Here is a 16,798-nt window from a genome sequence, read left to right as displayed (position 1 = left end):
CACTTACCATCACAACAAAAAGAATAAAATACCTAGGAATAAACCTACCTAAGGAGGCAAAAGACCTGTACTCAGAAAACTATAAAACACTGATGAAAGAAATCAAAGATAACATAAACAGATGGAGAGATATACCATGCTCCTGAGTTGGAAGAATCAATATTGTGAAAACAACTATACTAGCCAAAGCAATCTACAGGTTCAATGCAATCCCTATCAAATTACCAATGGCATTTTTCACAGAACTAGAACAAGATATTTTACAATTTGTATGGAAACACAAAAGACTCCGAATAGCCAAAGCAATCTTGAGAAAGAAAAACGGAGCTGGAGGAATCAGGCTTCCAGACTTCAGACTATACTGCAAAGCTACAGTAATCAAAATAGTATGGTACTGGCACAAAAACAGAAATATAGATCAATAGAACAGGATAGAAAGCCCAGAGATAAACCCACACACATATGGTCACCTTATCTTTGACAAAGGAGGCAAGAATATACAAAGGAGAAAAGACAGCCTCTTCAATAACTGGTAATGGGAAAACAGGACACCTACATGTAAAAGAATGAAATTAGAACACTCCTTAAGACTATACACAAAAATAAACTCAAAATGGATTAAAAACCTAAATGTAAGGCCAGTCACTATAAAACTCTTAGAGGAAAACATAGGCAGAACACCCTATGACATAAATCACAGCAAGATCCTTTTTGACCCACCTCCTAGAGAAATGGAAATAAAAACAAAAATAAACAAAGGGACCTAATGAAACTTAAAAGCTTTTGCACAGCAAAGGAAACCATAAACAAGATGAAAAGACAACCCTCAGGATGGGAGAAAATATTTGCAAATGAAGTAACTGACAAAGGATTAATCTCTAAAATTTACAAGCAGCTCATGCAGCTCAATATCAACAAAACAAACAACCCAATCCAAAAATGGGCAGAAGACCTAAATAGACATTTCTCCAAAGAAGATATACAGATTGCCAACATACACATGAAAAGATGCTGAACATCACTAATCATTATAAAAATGCAAATCAAAACTACAATGAGGTTTCACCTCACCAGTCAGAATGGCCATCATCAAAAAATCTACAAACAATAAATGCTGGAGAGGGTGTGGAGAAAAGGGAACACTCTTGCACTGTTGGTGGGAATGTAAATTGATACAGCCACTATGGAGAACAGTATGCAGGTTCCTTAAAAAACTAAAAATAGAATTACCATATGATCCAGCAATCCCACTACTGGGCATATACCCAGAGAAAACCATAATTCAAGAAGACACATGTACCCCAATGTTCATTGCAGCACTATTTACAATAGCCAGGACATGGAAGCAACCTAAATGTCCATCATCAGATGAATGGATAAAGAAGATGTGGCACATGTATACAATGGAATATTACTCAGCCAAAAAAAGGAATGAAATTGCGTTATTTGTAGTGAGGTGGATTGTCCTAGTATGTGTCATACAGAGTGAAGTACATTAGGAAGAGAAAAACAAACACTGTATGCTGACACATATATATGGAATTTTAAAAAGTGGCACTGATGAACATAGTGGCAGGGCAGGAATAAAGATGTAGACGTAGAGGATGGACTTGAGAGCATGGAGGGGAAGGGGAAGCTGGGATGAAGTGAGAGCATAGCATTGACGTATATACACTACCAAATATAAAATGGATGGCTAGTGGGAAGCTGCTGCATAGCACAGGGAGATCAGCTCGGAGCTTTGTGATGACCTAGAGGGATGGGATAGGGAGGGTGGGAGGGAGGCTCAAGAGGGAGGAGATATGGGGATATATGTATACATATAGCTGATTCACTTTGTTATACAGCAGAAACTAACACAACATTGTACAGCATTTACACTCCAGTAAAGACGTGGAAAGAAAAAGAAATTAGCAGGTTGATAATCAACATATGCAGGTAAAAAATATTGGTAGCCCAGTGAAAGAGGTTATAGTAAGTTTCTCATTGTATTTTACATGAATTATATCTGTTTAAAGATATGATGGAGGAGATTCATGCATTTGGTGAAAAGCTAGATTATACAGTGTCCAAGGTCGTCCTCTGGTTCTGAAGTTCTTTGATTCTATTCACTTGTGGTCTCTTATTTTATGGATAATTAATGGGATCAGAAACACAGGGTAGAATTAAATCAGCCACTATTATTGCTCCTAAAACACGAGTTTATGAGTCTAGACTCAAAACATAAACTTCAATAATGCTAAAATTCAAATTTAGAAACAACTAATGTGAAAGGACGTAAAGCAGTCAAAAGCACTGACCTTCAAATTTTTGCCTCATAATGGGGTTAGAATCCTTAAAATTTTTAAAAAAATATCTAAATGTCTTCCACAAAGCACTTGAAGGATTAATATCTGTCTTCTTTGATTAGTGCCTGATAAAATACTATAACATAATCCTGTAATTTCTGCATCACTTATTTGACATTTCAGCCTTACAGGAACAAACTGTGTTTGAGCCAAACGTATTTTTTATGCATATGTGAAGCTGAGAAATGCAAGAATTTTGATCCCAGAGTACATCAACCTCATGTTTCATCAGTGAGAGATTTTTAAACTGCACAAAGGCAGAGTAACTTGGTGACCTTGTTGTCTGAACATAGAATCATTTCTTCTCTGTGTCATCTGGACAAATACTGATCTTTTGTCTGCCTCAGTGGCTCAACCACTATATTTAAAAATGGATTTACCAAACTTTTCATATATATATATATTTCCAGAAGAAATGCATAAAATAGAGTGATTTTAATTTAGGTTTCAATTATTTCAACAACTGAAGAGAAACACTGTCACATATTAACATAATCCTAGCAATGCCTTGTTGCCATTAATAAAGAGATGCCTCATTTTGCCAAAGAAATCTTTGTAAATTTTGGTATAAATTTAATTTTACAAATTAACCTGGTTAGGAGACGTCATTTCTAAGAAGTTCATTTGGCAAATTCTTTTTGCAAATTAATTCTGCTTAATAACCCCTATTTTTTTCTATCTACATTTATCTACAGTGAGGTAACTGTGAAAATTAGTTTGCATACCTTAAGAACATATATCCCTTGAGTATTTGTAAAAGACACTTTGAAAATATTCTAAGAATGTAGTAGATAACATTACTTTTTAATAAAAAGATCACAAAACATAGTATTACTGTAATCTGCCCACGTATACATTATATGCTATTTTCTAGCAACTGCTGCATTAGAAAGCTAGAAAGCATATAAAGAGGAAAATTTGCCTCTCATAGAAAACTGCATCCTTAAAATGCCAGTATGCAAGATGAAAGTCTTCAAATCAACTTTTAATATTCTGTCATGCAACTTTGCTATGGCACATTTGGGCAAGACTTTTAAATGGCTTTGTTTTGCTGTGTTTTTAATCATGTTAACAGTTTTATATGTCCTATAAGCAATAGGCCTTATAAAACAGTAAAATATTATTAATAAATGCCTTTACTCTGGCTTAATATAAGTCAGTGAGGATTAAAACATATATGCTATGAATTTAAGACTGTACCATCTGAACTGAATGTACATAATGTGATAGTGGACCATTTATGAACCCCTCTGATCGATCACAGACCTTAAACGTCTTTGGGCATTTTTCCCAAACCAAATTTCTCTTCTTCTAAGTTATCATTGGTGCAAGGTGTGATGACTTTCAGGCATCAATTAATATAAATTGAAAGCAGGCAAAGTATTAATTAAACATGACACTCTGATTATTTAAACCTTCTATTAAAGTTGATTATTCACAGAGTGTTGATAGCCTGCTCTTCAACAATGACGGATGATATCAAGGTTTACTGACTCCCTTCAAGTCTAGTATTTCCAACTATTCAGAACAGAAGGAATAAATGAAGTGAGAAGAACACTGGAATGAGTCTGACAGACAGACTGAATAATCTCAGACCCCCAAGGTCAAAGTAAAGCAATTCATTTCTTGGCTTTCATCAACACGAGACATGATTTATCCATCTGAGACCAGGATTACAAACATTATACATCTCACTGATATGTTCTTTGCACCGTGTAACTTTTTGAACAGTGATAGATTGCACAGTTGCCACAAACTTAATGTCATAAAGCAAAACTCATTATATTTGCAAATAAAAACACTTTGATTTTTAAGAACAAATGTACACATTAGCAATTATTACCACTACACACTTCATTTGGGGGGAAAATAACATTTTAAAATTCATATATTCCTTGGGATTCTATCACCTTCATGGTCCAAACTTTGGATATCTGTGCTCCTCAAAATACTATTCTTACTCTAATATTTATTGTTTGTGGAGCCAGTTGCCATGCTATAAATAATTATTAAATGAAATACTTTTATATTCCTATAAAATTTCAATGATAATCACTGTGTTTTCACATAAAAATGTTAAAGACCTCCTAAAGGGTAACTACTCCCATAGATCCAAAGCTACACTTAGAGAAGAAAACATAAATTATAAGACCGACCATGGGAACATTTTTTAACATTATAAATGTAACCACAGAACAGGAATTTTGCCCAAATTTTTAGGATTAGTGCTTTACAAGCTTTAAAGAGTAGATGAAACTTAAGAACAGAAAGAAGCCACGAGCTAGTTATTTGGATTGCATTAATCTCCCAGTTTATCTCCCACTTGTTACGACATTAAGGAACTGTTCTGTAAGTCATACTCATAATAGCACTTCAGAAATTATCCCATAAAGTAATGTTAGCTAATTTGAAAGATTTCCACTGAAATTAAATTACATGTAAAGGGTAGCCAATTGTGATCATGAAACCTTATTCCACATCCTATATATTTTAACTCACATTGCTATTTTCACTGATCTAAATTAATGATCCCTTTTTCTATCAGGTCACAATTTTAGGGAAATTTTATTGCCTAGGTGGAGGAGGACAGTAAAAAGGGTTGTATCTCCAGCTGATGATTCATTTCACCAGCTGCTGAATGCTGCCCGTTACAGCACACCTGGACACATGCACCCGTGACTGATGGGCAAACACATTTATCTTGGCACGTCACAAAGGAGATGGAATTATAATTATTCTCCTTTGTATCTAAAGGTATTTTGGAGCCGTGTCTCCCTACAAAATAATACAAATTACACATCTGGACGAGGTCCACATAATTTTACCGTCTGTTCTCTATATTCGATCATCAATATTTCCCAAAGCATTCTCTGTGTTTAAAAAATAAGATTTAGTTTTAAAAGACCTGGAAAAATTGTCAACATTTCAGGGAAATGCTATTTTTAAAATTAAGACATTGAATAAATTGCTCAAAACCCTGAATTTCTTTGGTTGATAAATACATAGTACAAATTTAACCTGTACTTGCCATTAAGGGGATTTTGGAGATTTCTCATATTCTGATTTTGAGAAAATAAATGTGTTGTCTGAGATTTACACAGACTTCTCCATGCAAACATTGAATATCTGAGTACCTAACATAAAAGAACCAAAAGGTATCAGAGGTTTCTTTCTTCAAGTTGTCTTGGCAGTTACTCATTATCTTGACCTAAAAATCTAGAGATCTGTACTCTCTCCTGAAAAGTTCCTAAGTTTAAGAGCTTAGAATATAATTTTAAATTAAAAGTATTCTAGGAATATTTAATGAAATTTGCAGAATCATGATTTCCAGAAAATGACAATATTTCATCCAGTGTAACCAGTGATAACAATCTTAGTCTTATACAACAGGCTTCAATATGGTGTGAACATTTTTTTTGCATTTCTTTCACAAACACTGAAGAAAGAGAATTGCTCCTAAAATAAGGATATAATAATAGTAGCAACAACCAATTACGTAGAGATTAAAAAGTAACAGTCACTAATCTACGTACTCATGACCACAACCCAATGAAGTAGGTGTTATTATTATTCTCACTTTTTGAGATGAGGAAATTTCTTTGCAACAGCGGACAACAAACCCCGAATCAATACATCACTGTTCTTTAGTATTTGTAGATCTTGATCATGAACATTATCAGTGTGTGAAACTAAGCCTCTTAAATTAAGAAGAAGAAAGAGGGAGAGAGAGAATCCTTGACTGGCATACCTCTCTGGCAGAATGCATCAGAAATTCAGATCAAGCTAATAATGGCATAGTTTGAATACGCTTAATATGCACAATAGTATAATGGTACATATTGAAAACAAAATCTATGCTTAAATTATTAAATAGCATTAAATGAGAATATGAACTATCTCCATGCCATTGATGTACCATGTAATAACTGTTACATTATAGGTCACATCCACAGACCTACAGTTTGCCATTCTTTTCATAAGAAATATTCTCTGATATTGGATTTTAGTAATTGGTCTCTTTAAAATGTTTGTAGACTTAAAAAAGACAGTCATAAACCATAGTAATCTCTTTCACACAATGGAGACTCAATAAATACTTTACAAATAATCTAGCAAGAGGAGTCTTTCCTCCTCATTGCCACTTACACACTAATTATTCCCAAAAATAAAAAGGCAGGGCAACCCATTTATCTCTGTAATCAGTGGATTTAGAGTCATAATGTAGTTTATCATTTCAGAGCAATGCTAGAAAGAACTAGTTCCTGGTAAATGTATGTTCTCTACCACAATTCCAGGTATAAATATGAAAACATTGCTAGAAATTGATCATATTTCTCAATAAAATAACCATTTCACATGTTTAAATTACACAGTGATTTGCATAATGGTTAAATCAGATAGTATGAAACACTATTTGAACCTCAATTACTGGTTTGTATATTATTCAAAATTCTGACAACTCTGGTACTTGGCCAGATCTAATCGGCTGCCAATATACTTGCTACCCGAATTTTAGTCTACCTTAATTTGAATTGTCAAACCTTAGGCATGTTCTCTGAAGTCCAGGCTACTTCATACTGACTCACCTTTGTACTTGTTTCCCTTTCTTGGAAGTTTGTCCCTTCCTCTCTCTTCTCTCTCCCTCTCTCTCCCTCTCCCTCTCCCTCTCCCTCTCTCTCCCTCTCCCTCTCTCTCTCTCTCTTATAATTACCTAAGGAACACCTACTCATCATTTGAGTCTCTATATAAGCAACAATTCCCTAGATAAATATTTCCCCTTTTCGTCTCTGTCAAATGGCGAAAATAATCTACTATGGTACCAATCACACCATGTTAGTTATTTGTTTACACATTTGACTCAATGACTAGACAATGGAATCTTGAATACGTCTTATTCATCATGTCAGATGATGCACAATAGTTGGAACATGGTATAGATATTTCATAAAAGTCAGATGAATTAAATAACTCTAAAATTCTGTCTTTATCTTACACTGTACTACTCAAAATTTCCCTTTTCTGGCTATAGATTATGTGATTTTCCAGTAAAAAGTCAAGTTTTTAGACAAATCATAAAAATAATTCATTTTTCAAAGTTCTAGGTTAAAAATAATTCATTCTGAAACATTATATAAATCATCATCAAATCACCTAATCATCAAAAGGATGATCTTTACCAATAACAAAAAGTAAAAGCAGTCATCCAGCTCCCCAAATTTACAAGTTCCTAGATATTCTGCAGTTATTTATAGGCTTTCATAACTACTTGTTCATGAATTACATTATTCTCTTTAATTGGATAGCTCTGAAAAAACTCACAGGAATTACTAGAAATAATCAACTTTTGGAGTTCACATCTCATAGCACGTTTGTGAACAGCCAAGAGTCCATTTTAAGTTGTATGTATGTTTTTATGAAATGAGTTACCTAAAATATAACTCTATTCTTTTATGCTTTCAGGTTATCAGACAATTTTATATTGGATGTAGAATATACAATAAAGTTATTTACATCTAATTTATGATAAAATCAAGTAAGTTTTACTGCCCAAGAGAATGATGATGGTGAGAAAGCTAATTAGCCCTCACTGAATTCCTTCTTTAGGTCCACTTTTTTAACCATACAACCTTACATTTCATTCCTTATAAATATTTCAGAGTAGCTGTGGCTACTTACTTTTCAGGATTTTCCACTTCCTCAGTAACAAAGTTGAGATAAAACCTAAAAAGACATACATGAATTATAAACCATTAATATATTTTATGATCATCACCCAAAGTTTGAAATTTTAAATATTTAAAATCAAACTCAGAATCATAAAATCTTTATAAACAAATAACCTAAGATGAAAATCTCCAGCACCCAAAGCTCCCACAATTCATTTTTCTATTAAGCAGTATTTATGGAGCTCTTTTTTATTTCTTAACTTTTTCATAGAGGTATAGCACACAAACAGTAAAGTGAACAAATCTTAGTATACAATGATAAATTTTTACATATGTATACACCTATGTAACTGACAAAAGGATCGAAAGGTACAACATTTCTAGCACCCTAGAAGGTCCCCTCAAGGCCCTCTGCAATCATTATCGTCTCCTCCACCCTCCTGTAAAGGCAACCACTATTCTGATTTCTACCACTATAGATTAGCTTTGCTGGTTTCATTACAATAGACTAATAATATTTGCTTGTATAACTATTATACAATACTTATTCTTTTGTGTCTGGCTTTTTTGCTGGACTTTATGTCTGTGGGTCTCATCCATGTTGTTTGTTGTATGGAGCAGTAATTCATCATTCTTTATTGTTGCTTTTCATTGTATGAATGTAACACTATACACTCTACCACTGATGGACATTTGAATCATTTCCAGTTTACAGCTATTATGAATATAGATACCATAAATATGCTTGTATATGTTCTTTTGGGAACCATGCAATCATTTCTCTTGGGCATATACTCAAGAATACGATCACTGGGTCACAGAGTAGATACACGTTTATAGTCAAACTATTTCCCACCATTTCTGCATTCCTGCCAGCAATGTATGAGATTATCACATGTCAGTCACTGGGGAAATAAAAGTAGAAAATCTACAGTCTTTCTCGTCAAGGAGCTCATAGTTCATAGAAGGGTCCATAGAGTGTTGTGATACAGCACAGAAGGCAATGTTAGAGCATGCCCAGGTTACCATGGAAGCCAGGGCTGAGGTCTAAACCAGACTGGCAGGTCTCGGAAGGTTTTTGAGAGAAGGCATCACCCAAGCTGAGTCTTCAAAAATGCTTGATGTTTAGCCCTGGTCAAGTGGCGTGAGGACATTCCAGGCAGAGTACAGCGTATGAGCACGGGGGTGTGGGAAAGCGCTATACGCACGGGGGTGTGGGAAAGCGCTATACGCACGGGGGTGTGGGAAAGCGCTATATGCACGGGGGTGTGAGCCACAGCTTAGTACGCTGCAGCACAAAGCGTGCCCTGGGAGTGAGAACAGAATGCAAGTACAAGATGGCCTTTGGCTTCTGGGAATCCAGGTTTTAGTAGGGGTGATAAAAACCTGCAGGACAATAGAAGCATGATAATAGCATTTCTTAGTTTTAGGGAATTGGCTTCTGGATATGAACACAGAAAGCACATAGGAAATAAAAATGGGATAAAGGATAATAAATTCTCAATTTGCACTTTTTCCTTTCAAGTCACTGTTTTCCAATATGCATCCCATCCAAATAACCTCAAGTCATAAGGCAACTATGCCTTATGCATAATAGCAACGGTGAAGTTGCTTTGTGTGTGTGTGTGTGTGTGTGTGTGTGTGTATTTAGGCAGCTAATTTTAGGCCCATTGTTAGTCATGACACTAGTAAGTTGATAACTAAAGGGCAGAACACTTTGAATATTTCCCCCAGATCCTGAACACTTTTGTCATCTCTTACATGACAAGAAGCATTGGAGGCACACAATATTTCACATTCAAGTCCCATAGGGTTACACATATTACCCTAAATTTATGGCCCTAGAGAAATTCAGATTCCTTTCCCTCACTTTATGACATTACTTACCCCATCCAGGCATGTCAATTGCCTTGCATCCTTGACTTCTTTTTCTAATCTAAAGTGACTTCTGGAGACCATTTAAAGCCCTTAAAGTTCTCTTTCAAGGTTCCAAGATGTAAAATTGAGGCAGACTCCTCAAATAAGCACACAGAGATAACTGGATCGTGAAGATGGGAGAACTAAGGGATCATAATGAAGAGAACTAGACATACAAAGACCTTTCTACTTTTCCATTTCAGAGGCTTAGAAACGTTCCCAAAAGTAAAAAAGTCACATTTTCATTGTATTCCTCTATGCTCTTATTATTCCTTAGAAGATAAAATAGCTATTATATAGGTCCACAGAAGCATGGTTCTATAGGGACAAATTCTCTATCATCTAAAACCAAGAGGCTGGAATATTAGCCCATCAGCCTTTAATATAATTAAGGTATCTCACACCTTAAAACAAAGATGAGAAAACCTGTCTTATTCCACCTTTATTCACAAATAGGCAGTTGATGTTCATGGTTGTAAAACAAAACAAAACACAAGACAACAGGCCCAAAATGGAGTCGCTTATGCTAAGCCTCGTGTCACCAAACCAAACTGTAATTCACTTAAAGTTTCAGATCTCCCAGAAATGGAATCTGAAACCAGTCTATTAGGAATTGCATTATTAAAGCATTCTGCCTGACAGACCCCTGCCATCCCCTAAATGAAAATAACTTTGTAATAACCAAGCTGTTTTATGGCTGTTTTATAGGCCTTCTGCCTATAAAAGCCTTCTCTTCTGTACAGCTCCCTGGAGCTCCTTTCTGTCTGCAAGACGGGATGCTGTCAATTCATATCGATTTTTGCTCAAACTCTTAACATTTTAATATGCCTCAGTTTATCTTTTAATAAAGTTCAGGTGTCTAATACTGTAAGGACCATGTTCTAAGTAGAAACATTTGAATATCTGAGAGAAAACAGTAGCACCAAAGGTGATCTAAAAAGTCAGCAGCCAAGGATACTTTTTAATGACTAGAAAGTAAGTTTCTAAAAATAGAGGTTGTAGTTACACCAGGAATGCAAGCAACAATCAATACTTATATCTGGTATATGCACTCTGAGGGATCTGATGTGTTTGTTATAAGCCCAAGGCAGTGGGAAGTACAGGAAGAAAATGAACAAAACAAAAAACCCCCCAAAAAACCAAAAAAACAAAAAACCCACGCAAAAACCACACACACACTTGGAAATATTTCCAGGCTTCTCACTTCAAAAATAGCCAGTTCCTTCTAAACAGTTATTTTAGAACTGGTCTTTTTCCAACAATGTTAAGGCGAGAAAGGAAATATTTATGAAAAAAAGAACGCAATTTCAAATATTTTGCCGTAGAGAAAAGGAAAGGGCTTGGGACAGGGTGGGAGGTGGGAAGGAGAAAGCTTCTTATTTTGGTCCAAACATTCACTCCTGTGGGAAATACACCTTTATGCTCTCTAAGTCTCCAGCCATGCGTCCATAGCCCATCTCCTCAAGTTCTCTAGAGAATGTTCATAAGATCTATTGTTCCAGCTTTTCCATGATTGTGTATAAAAGGCACTGCAAAGCTGGCAATGCATTCTGATACCCAACTATGTGAATTATTTTGAAAAGAAGCTTATTCTTTAGATTCGATTTGACACAATGCTACAAAATAATCCCAGCAGGTGCTTTAGATAGGCTAAATCCACTGAGGATAGGATTTAAAAGGGAGAAAAAAGACAGACCAAAAAACTATTTTCTATCACACAATTCAAAAAAAAAAAATCCCACCAAGCAATATTTAGCTTTGGATCAGGATATGGGACTGAAATTGATTGAGTTCCCCTGGGCCACAAGGGAGACTGGCGGACATATTTCTCTGAATGCAGACGTTGGCAATAATATAAAAGTTGTTCTGACCCAACTCTGTGACCTGGCTGGGTTAATGATTTCTTTCCCCCTAATCATGTTTCTGTGAAGGAGTTTTCATCATTCTAAAAAGGTCCAGCGCTCCTCATAAACCAACAGCCTGCTCTATTCAGATCCAAGGTTTGGCTGTGTCTTGTTCCTATTCAACACATAGGGGGTGACTTACTAACGGATCAAGGCCTCCCAGACAACAAGGGTCTTGCTGCATTTACTTACACCCTGGGTGGTTAACTTCTGAGGACAACAGCTGCTTCTGTCTCCTTATTTGCAATGCGCCCTACACCCTTTTTTTTTTTTCCTTTTTTTGCATCAAAGATTGTCAGGGCAGGGCAGCACAGGGAGTGGAGGCTCATTTATGGCACCCAATTTATAATTCCACAACCCAGTCTTGTAATTCCATCATGAAAGACAAAAAAAGGTCAGAGAGGCAGGATCACATTTGGAAAGTGCCTAAACACCCCCTGCTTTGGGAACTCTTTTAGTCTCCATCTTGTTCCATTTATATCCAGATATTAACTTTTTCCTCTGGCACTCTAAACCAACAGACTAGTTCTTCTACACACAGCTCCCTTCTTCTAAGACTGATGGCCACAGATTAACAAGCAGGTGATTTCTACCTATCCACAAAGCAGCATTCAGGAAGCAGAACAGCCTGTTGGAGACATAACAGTTACTTATCTGCCCCCTACGTTAACCACTGGTAACGCGTAAGAGTCCATTTAAAATCCCGGCCTTAATTTCCTACACTATGATTGAACCCTCTAGAATACAAGAAAACCAACAGTTTCCTGTTCTTTAAACTAGGATGTGGACATGAGGATTCGACGGGTAAAAGTATGACCAAAGGTTCATGTAAACCCCATTTACACTGTAAACAGAGTATTGAAATATATTTCTAGGTTCAAGATGGAGCCACTCAACCGCCAAACGCCAAGCCAGCTCTGGGCTCTATAATTATTTCCTTGTTTCATACTCATTTTCTATTTCTCTTTTCTTTGCTCCTTACTCTTCATGCTATAAAACTTCCTGTCCTCCACCCCATTTTGCAGTTCTTTGGACTCATTTATTATCACCTAAATTGTCATCTTTTAATCATTTTAACAAGAGTAACATTTGGGGTTCAGCATCAACAAAACTAAAGATTAAGATAATAAGATCATTCAAAATGAAAAGAGTCTTTATACTTGGAGAGATCTATCAGCCCTCAAAAGCTTACAGAAGTGGAGAAGATTTGCTCTACGTAAAGCAGGTAACCTGAACATTCAGCACTTAGAGTAGGGGAGTGAGTTGGGTAGAAGAATATTGTTAAGATTCCGTGGGAACAGATGCATGGTACTCACAGGCAAAAGAAACTTCATTCAATAGAATTAATCAAATCTCCCTCGTGACGATCTCCACATTCCGCATTCCTGATTGAATACCGCCAAGCCCCCAACACTTGGCTCTAGCTGAAAGCTTTTGTCACCTCCCCGCTTGCTCTGGTGTCTCTTGGTGACCCTCCCAGGGCTTGGCTGGTGCCCCAGGGTGCCAGAGCTGTGATCAGGCTGAATAGCCATAGAATAGATGATTCTGCTGCTAACCCTGGGAGCACAATTCCGTTCTATTTTTTGTTCAGCACCACGTTGTACTTTGGACAAAAATAAAAAGACTTCAAAAATACTAAGAGTAATGCTTACACGCAATGGCTATCAAAATATTTCGAGAATACAGAAATATTTTACACTAGACTTTTTAGAGCTACAGTCTTCTAAGAACTTCAAACATTTTGCTTCAAATACCATATTAAAATTTTTAGTTCCTGTACTCTCCTAATTCTCCTCAAGTGCTCTATTGCCATAATTCAGTGAGATTAACAGGGTAAAAATATTTTTATATTCCATGCATTAGCTGGAAGGTAAGATCCTAAAAACAAAAGAAACAAAAGGAAATTGTATTTGTATTTGAAATGCATTTACATAATTTTTGAGCTAGTGTAGTTCATTATTTTTAGACTCATAGAACATTCTCACAGCAACTGTACAACTGTTAGCTCTATAAATAATAAAGAAGAAATATTGCTAGTAATTATTCCAAAACAATGAAATTTAATTGCATTACAATTATTTTGATGTTTAAGCAGTATTTTTCTACCTAATGGGATTTCTTGCAGTAGTCGCTTCAACTAAATCTTATTAGATCAGTAAAATGTAATTAGGAAAAAAATCCCACTCCTGGTCATGATTATTGTCATTCAAGTTCCTGAACAAAGCAAGACATGAATACAAAGCTTTAATGCTTCAACCAGAATGGCATCACAGTTGGACAGGGATTTAAGGAAATGTACTTGTGGCACAGTGATTTTATTCATCCTTCCTGCATTTTTTTGTTTTCAAGTGTTGAGGAAATTTTAAGGAATTTGTAAGGTCCTTTAAAATGTAACAGATTATCTAGTACACCTGATTTCACTATCCTGTTTTCTCCTCCCTGCCTTTAGAGTACCATTTTACCTCCTGGGAACATCTTACTTATTTCTGTATCTGAATTATTTCCTTCTCATGGGAGGGTGGAGTAAATTAATTAATCACTATTGGGTACACCTCTGTAGCTTCTGCTGGGAGGCTTTCTGACAAAGTATCAATACTAATCTTTAATTTCTTGTGGCGCTCTTATGCCCTTACTGATCCATACTTATAAGTGATTTGTACTGGTTCTCAAGACCCAGCATTTGTTTCTTTTTTACATTATCAGGTTAAATCTGGTAGCTGCCTTGACTGGAAATGATGTGATGTTTGTGTTAAGTTGTGTGCACGGTAATTGGCCTGGTGAAGGGAGCCACATCATCTTTCTCACTTCAAGTAAAGTATGTCACACTGGATTATGCCTGTTCACATTTGCCTAGCACCTTGCTTGGCACTTAAAGTACTTGAAGGAATTAATGAACCATCCAAATCACCAGTTGATAGCGATATCAACTTACCAGCCAGCGTATGCATACATTCCATAATAAAAAGCCAGTGGCAATCCCATAATACTTGCATCTCTTCCGGAAAAGGCATCTTTAAAGTGTTGTGTTTGCCCTACAATAAGAATAGAAAGATTTAGGACTTTTCAAAGAATTGGTTATTATTCATTCTTTAACCATAAACATGAATGGGGGGGGAGGGGGGGTGTTGGGAATGAACTATACAGTTTCAGGTCTAGATTTCTTACTCTCTGCTCATTCCCAACTTTATTAATGCTGTATCCATTCTAGAGAAGGAGTCCCAAAAGTATACTGATTTCCACTAACACTACCTCACATTTATTTTAATAAAATCATGGCAAAGAGGAAAATGGCATTTCAAAAACAATCTCTTTTTTAAGCATGCCTCTACTCGTAACAGAGTTTGACCATGAAAGAAGACTAAAGGATCGGCTGTAAACTATAGTTTTTAGGAGTGTGATATAATTCTTAAAAATGATGATAATATAATGCTTGGGAAGAAATATTCAAGGGTCTATCTTCAATGAGGAGGCATGAAACCCAAGAACCACCTTCTCACATCATTTAACTTACTTTCTGCTTTCTCCCTATAGTTCATTAGATACCAACAGGGGTTGGAAAACCCTGGGGAACAAATCTGCTCCACACCCCCAAGCTTCTTTTGTAAAGAAAGATTTATTGGAGCACAGTTAGGTCCACTTATTTACCTATGACTGATACTATCCGTCTATGGCTAATTTTACTCTCCAGCAGAGCTGATAGTTGTGGCAGAGACCACGTGGCGCACAAAGTTGAAAACATTTACTATCCGCCCATTTACAGAGAAAGTCTGCAGACCCTTTCCTAGAGAATGGCATGGTTTCCTTCTAGAAACACAAAAGAAACTATACTGAACTCTAAAATAAATAGTTTAAACAAATTTTTGCATCAACATGTGAACTGAGCACTTTTATTTTTTATAAATTTATTTATTTATTTTTGGCTGCGTTGGGTCTTCACTGCTGCGCGCGGGCTTTCTCTAGTTGCGGCCAGCAGGGGCTACTCTTCATTGCGGTGCATGGGCTTCTCATTGCAGTGGCTTCTCTTGTTGCGGAGCATGGACTCTAGGCACACGGTCTTCAGTAGTTGTGGCACGCGGGCTCAGTAGTTGTGGCGCACGGGCTTAGGTGCTCCACGGCATATGGGATCTTCCCGAAGCAGGGCTCGAACCCATGTCCCCTGCATCGGCAGGCGGATTCTTAACCACTGCGCCACCAGGGAAGCCCTGGACTGAGCACTTTTATGCATAACAGTTTTCTCTACTTTGTAAATCATAATGGGACTTTTCCTGTATATCTTTTGGATAATTAAAAAATAGAAATTCAGATTTACTTTAGTCAATCAATATTCAAAGTTAAGCATGAAAAGTCTCTAGTTCCCAAAGAAAATAGCAAATGAAATGATCTAAATGGGAAATGTGACTTGTTTCAGAACTGGCCTTCCCGTAAGAAAATAAAAGGCAGATGGGAGGTAGATGATATACATAAGACCCTTTCTCTCTTCACTCAAATCTCAGTTTTCGCCTGCATTGTCCAGACAACAACACATGTATCAATATAACGTGCAAGTTTTGAGACCCAAAATGGAGAATATTGAGTTATCCACTACATGACTTTCCCCTCAAAGCATCCAATTCCCAAATACAGTTCATTTTTAAAAATGATACTGTCAATTCAGAAATACCTATTTTACAAGAACATCTCTGTGTCCTCATAGAAGGAAAATATAAATACTGGAAACCCTGTAAAAACATCTGTTGCATATTGCTTTACCATGATCTGTGGTCTACTTGGCCTTAAGGGACAATATTCCTAAGAGTGCAGCACTGAATAATCAATAAAAGATATCAAACTTTGTGAAGACTGAATCCCAAGCACAGATCCTGAAAAGGGCCATTTTGAGAGTATTACGAAAGAGAGGTGTTTCTAAGTTTCAGGAATATTTTGGCTGCATAACAGAAGTCTCACGAAGATGAAAGTTATTATA

General features: G+C 36.3%; 1 protein-coding gene across 1 annotated transcript in view; it reads right to left on the bottom strand.

The window, feature by feature from the left end:
• The window catches only part of SLC7A11 (solute carrier family 7 member 11), a 90,073-nt gene that overhangs the window by 55,683 nt on the left and 17,592 nt on the right, over positions 1-16,798 (bottom strand). The window contains exons 5-6 of the mRNA XM_061191082.1: positions 14,768-14,867; positions 8,025-8,069 (exon numbers count right to left, since the gene is read on the bottom strand). Of these exons, the coding sequence (XP_061047065.1) occupies positions 8,025-8,069; positions 14,768-14,867 (145 nt within the window). The remainder of the gene's footprint in view (positions 1-8,024; positions 8,070-14,767; positions 14,868-16,798) is intronic.

This window comes from Eubalaena glacialis, chromosome 5 (genome assembly GCF_028564815.1).
Source record: "Eubalaena glacialis isolate mEubGla1 chromosome 5, mEubGla1.1.hap2.+ XY, whole genome shotgun sequence".
NCBI lineage: Eukaryota > Metazoa > Chordata > Mammalia > Artiodactyla > Balaenidae > Eubalaena > Eubalaena glacialis.
Note: the sequence above shows the minus strand (reverse complement) of the source record. Positions and strands in the feature narration are given on the sequence as shown.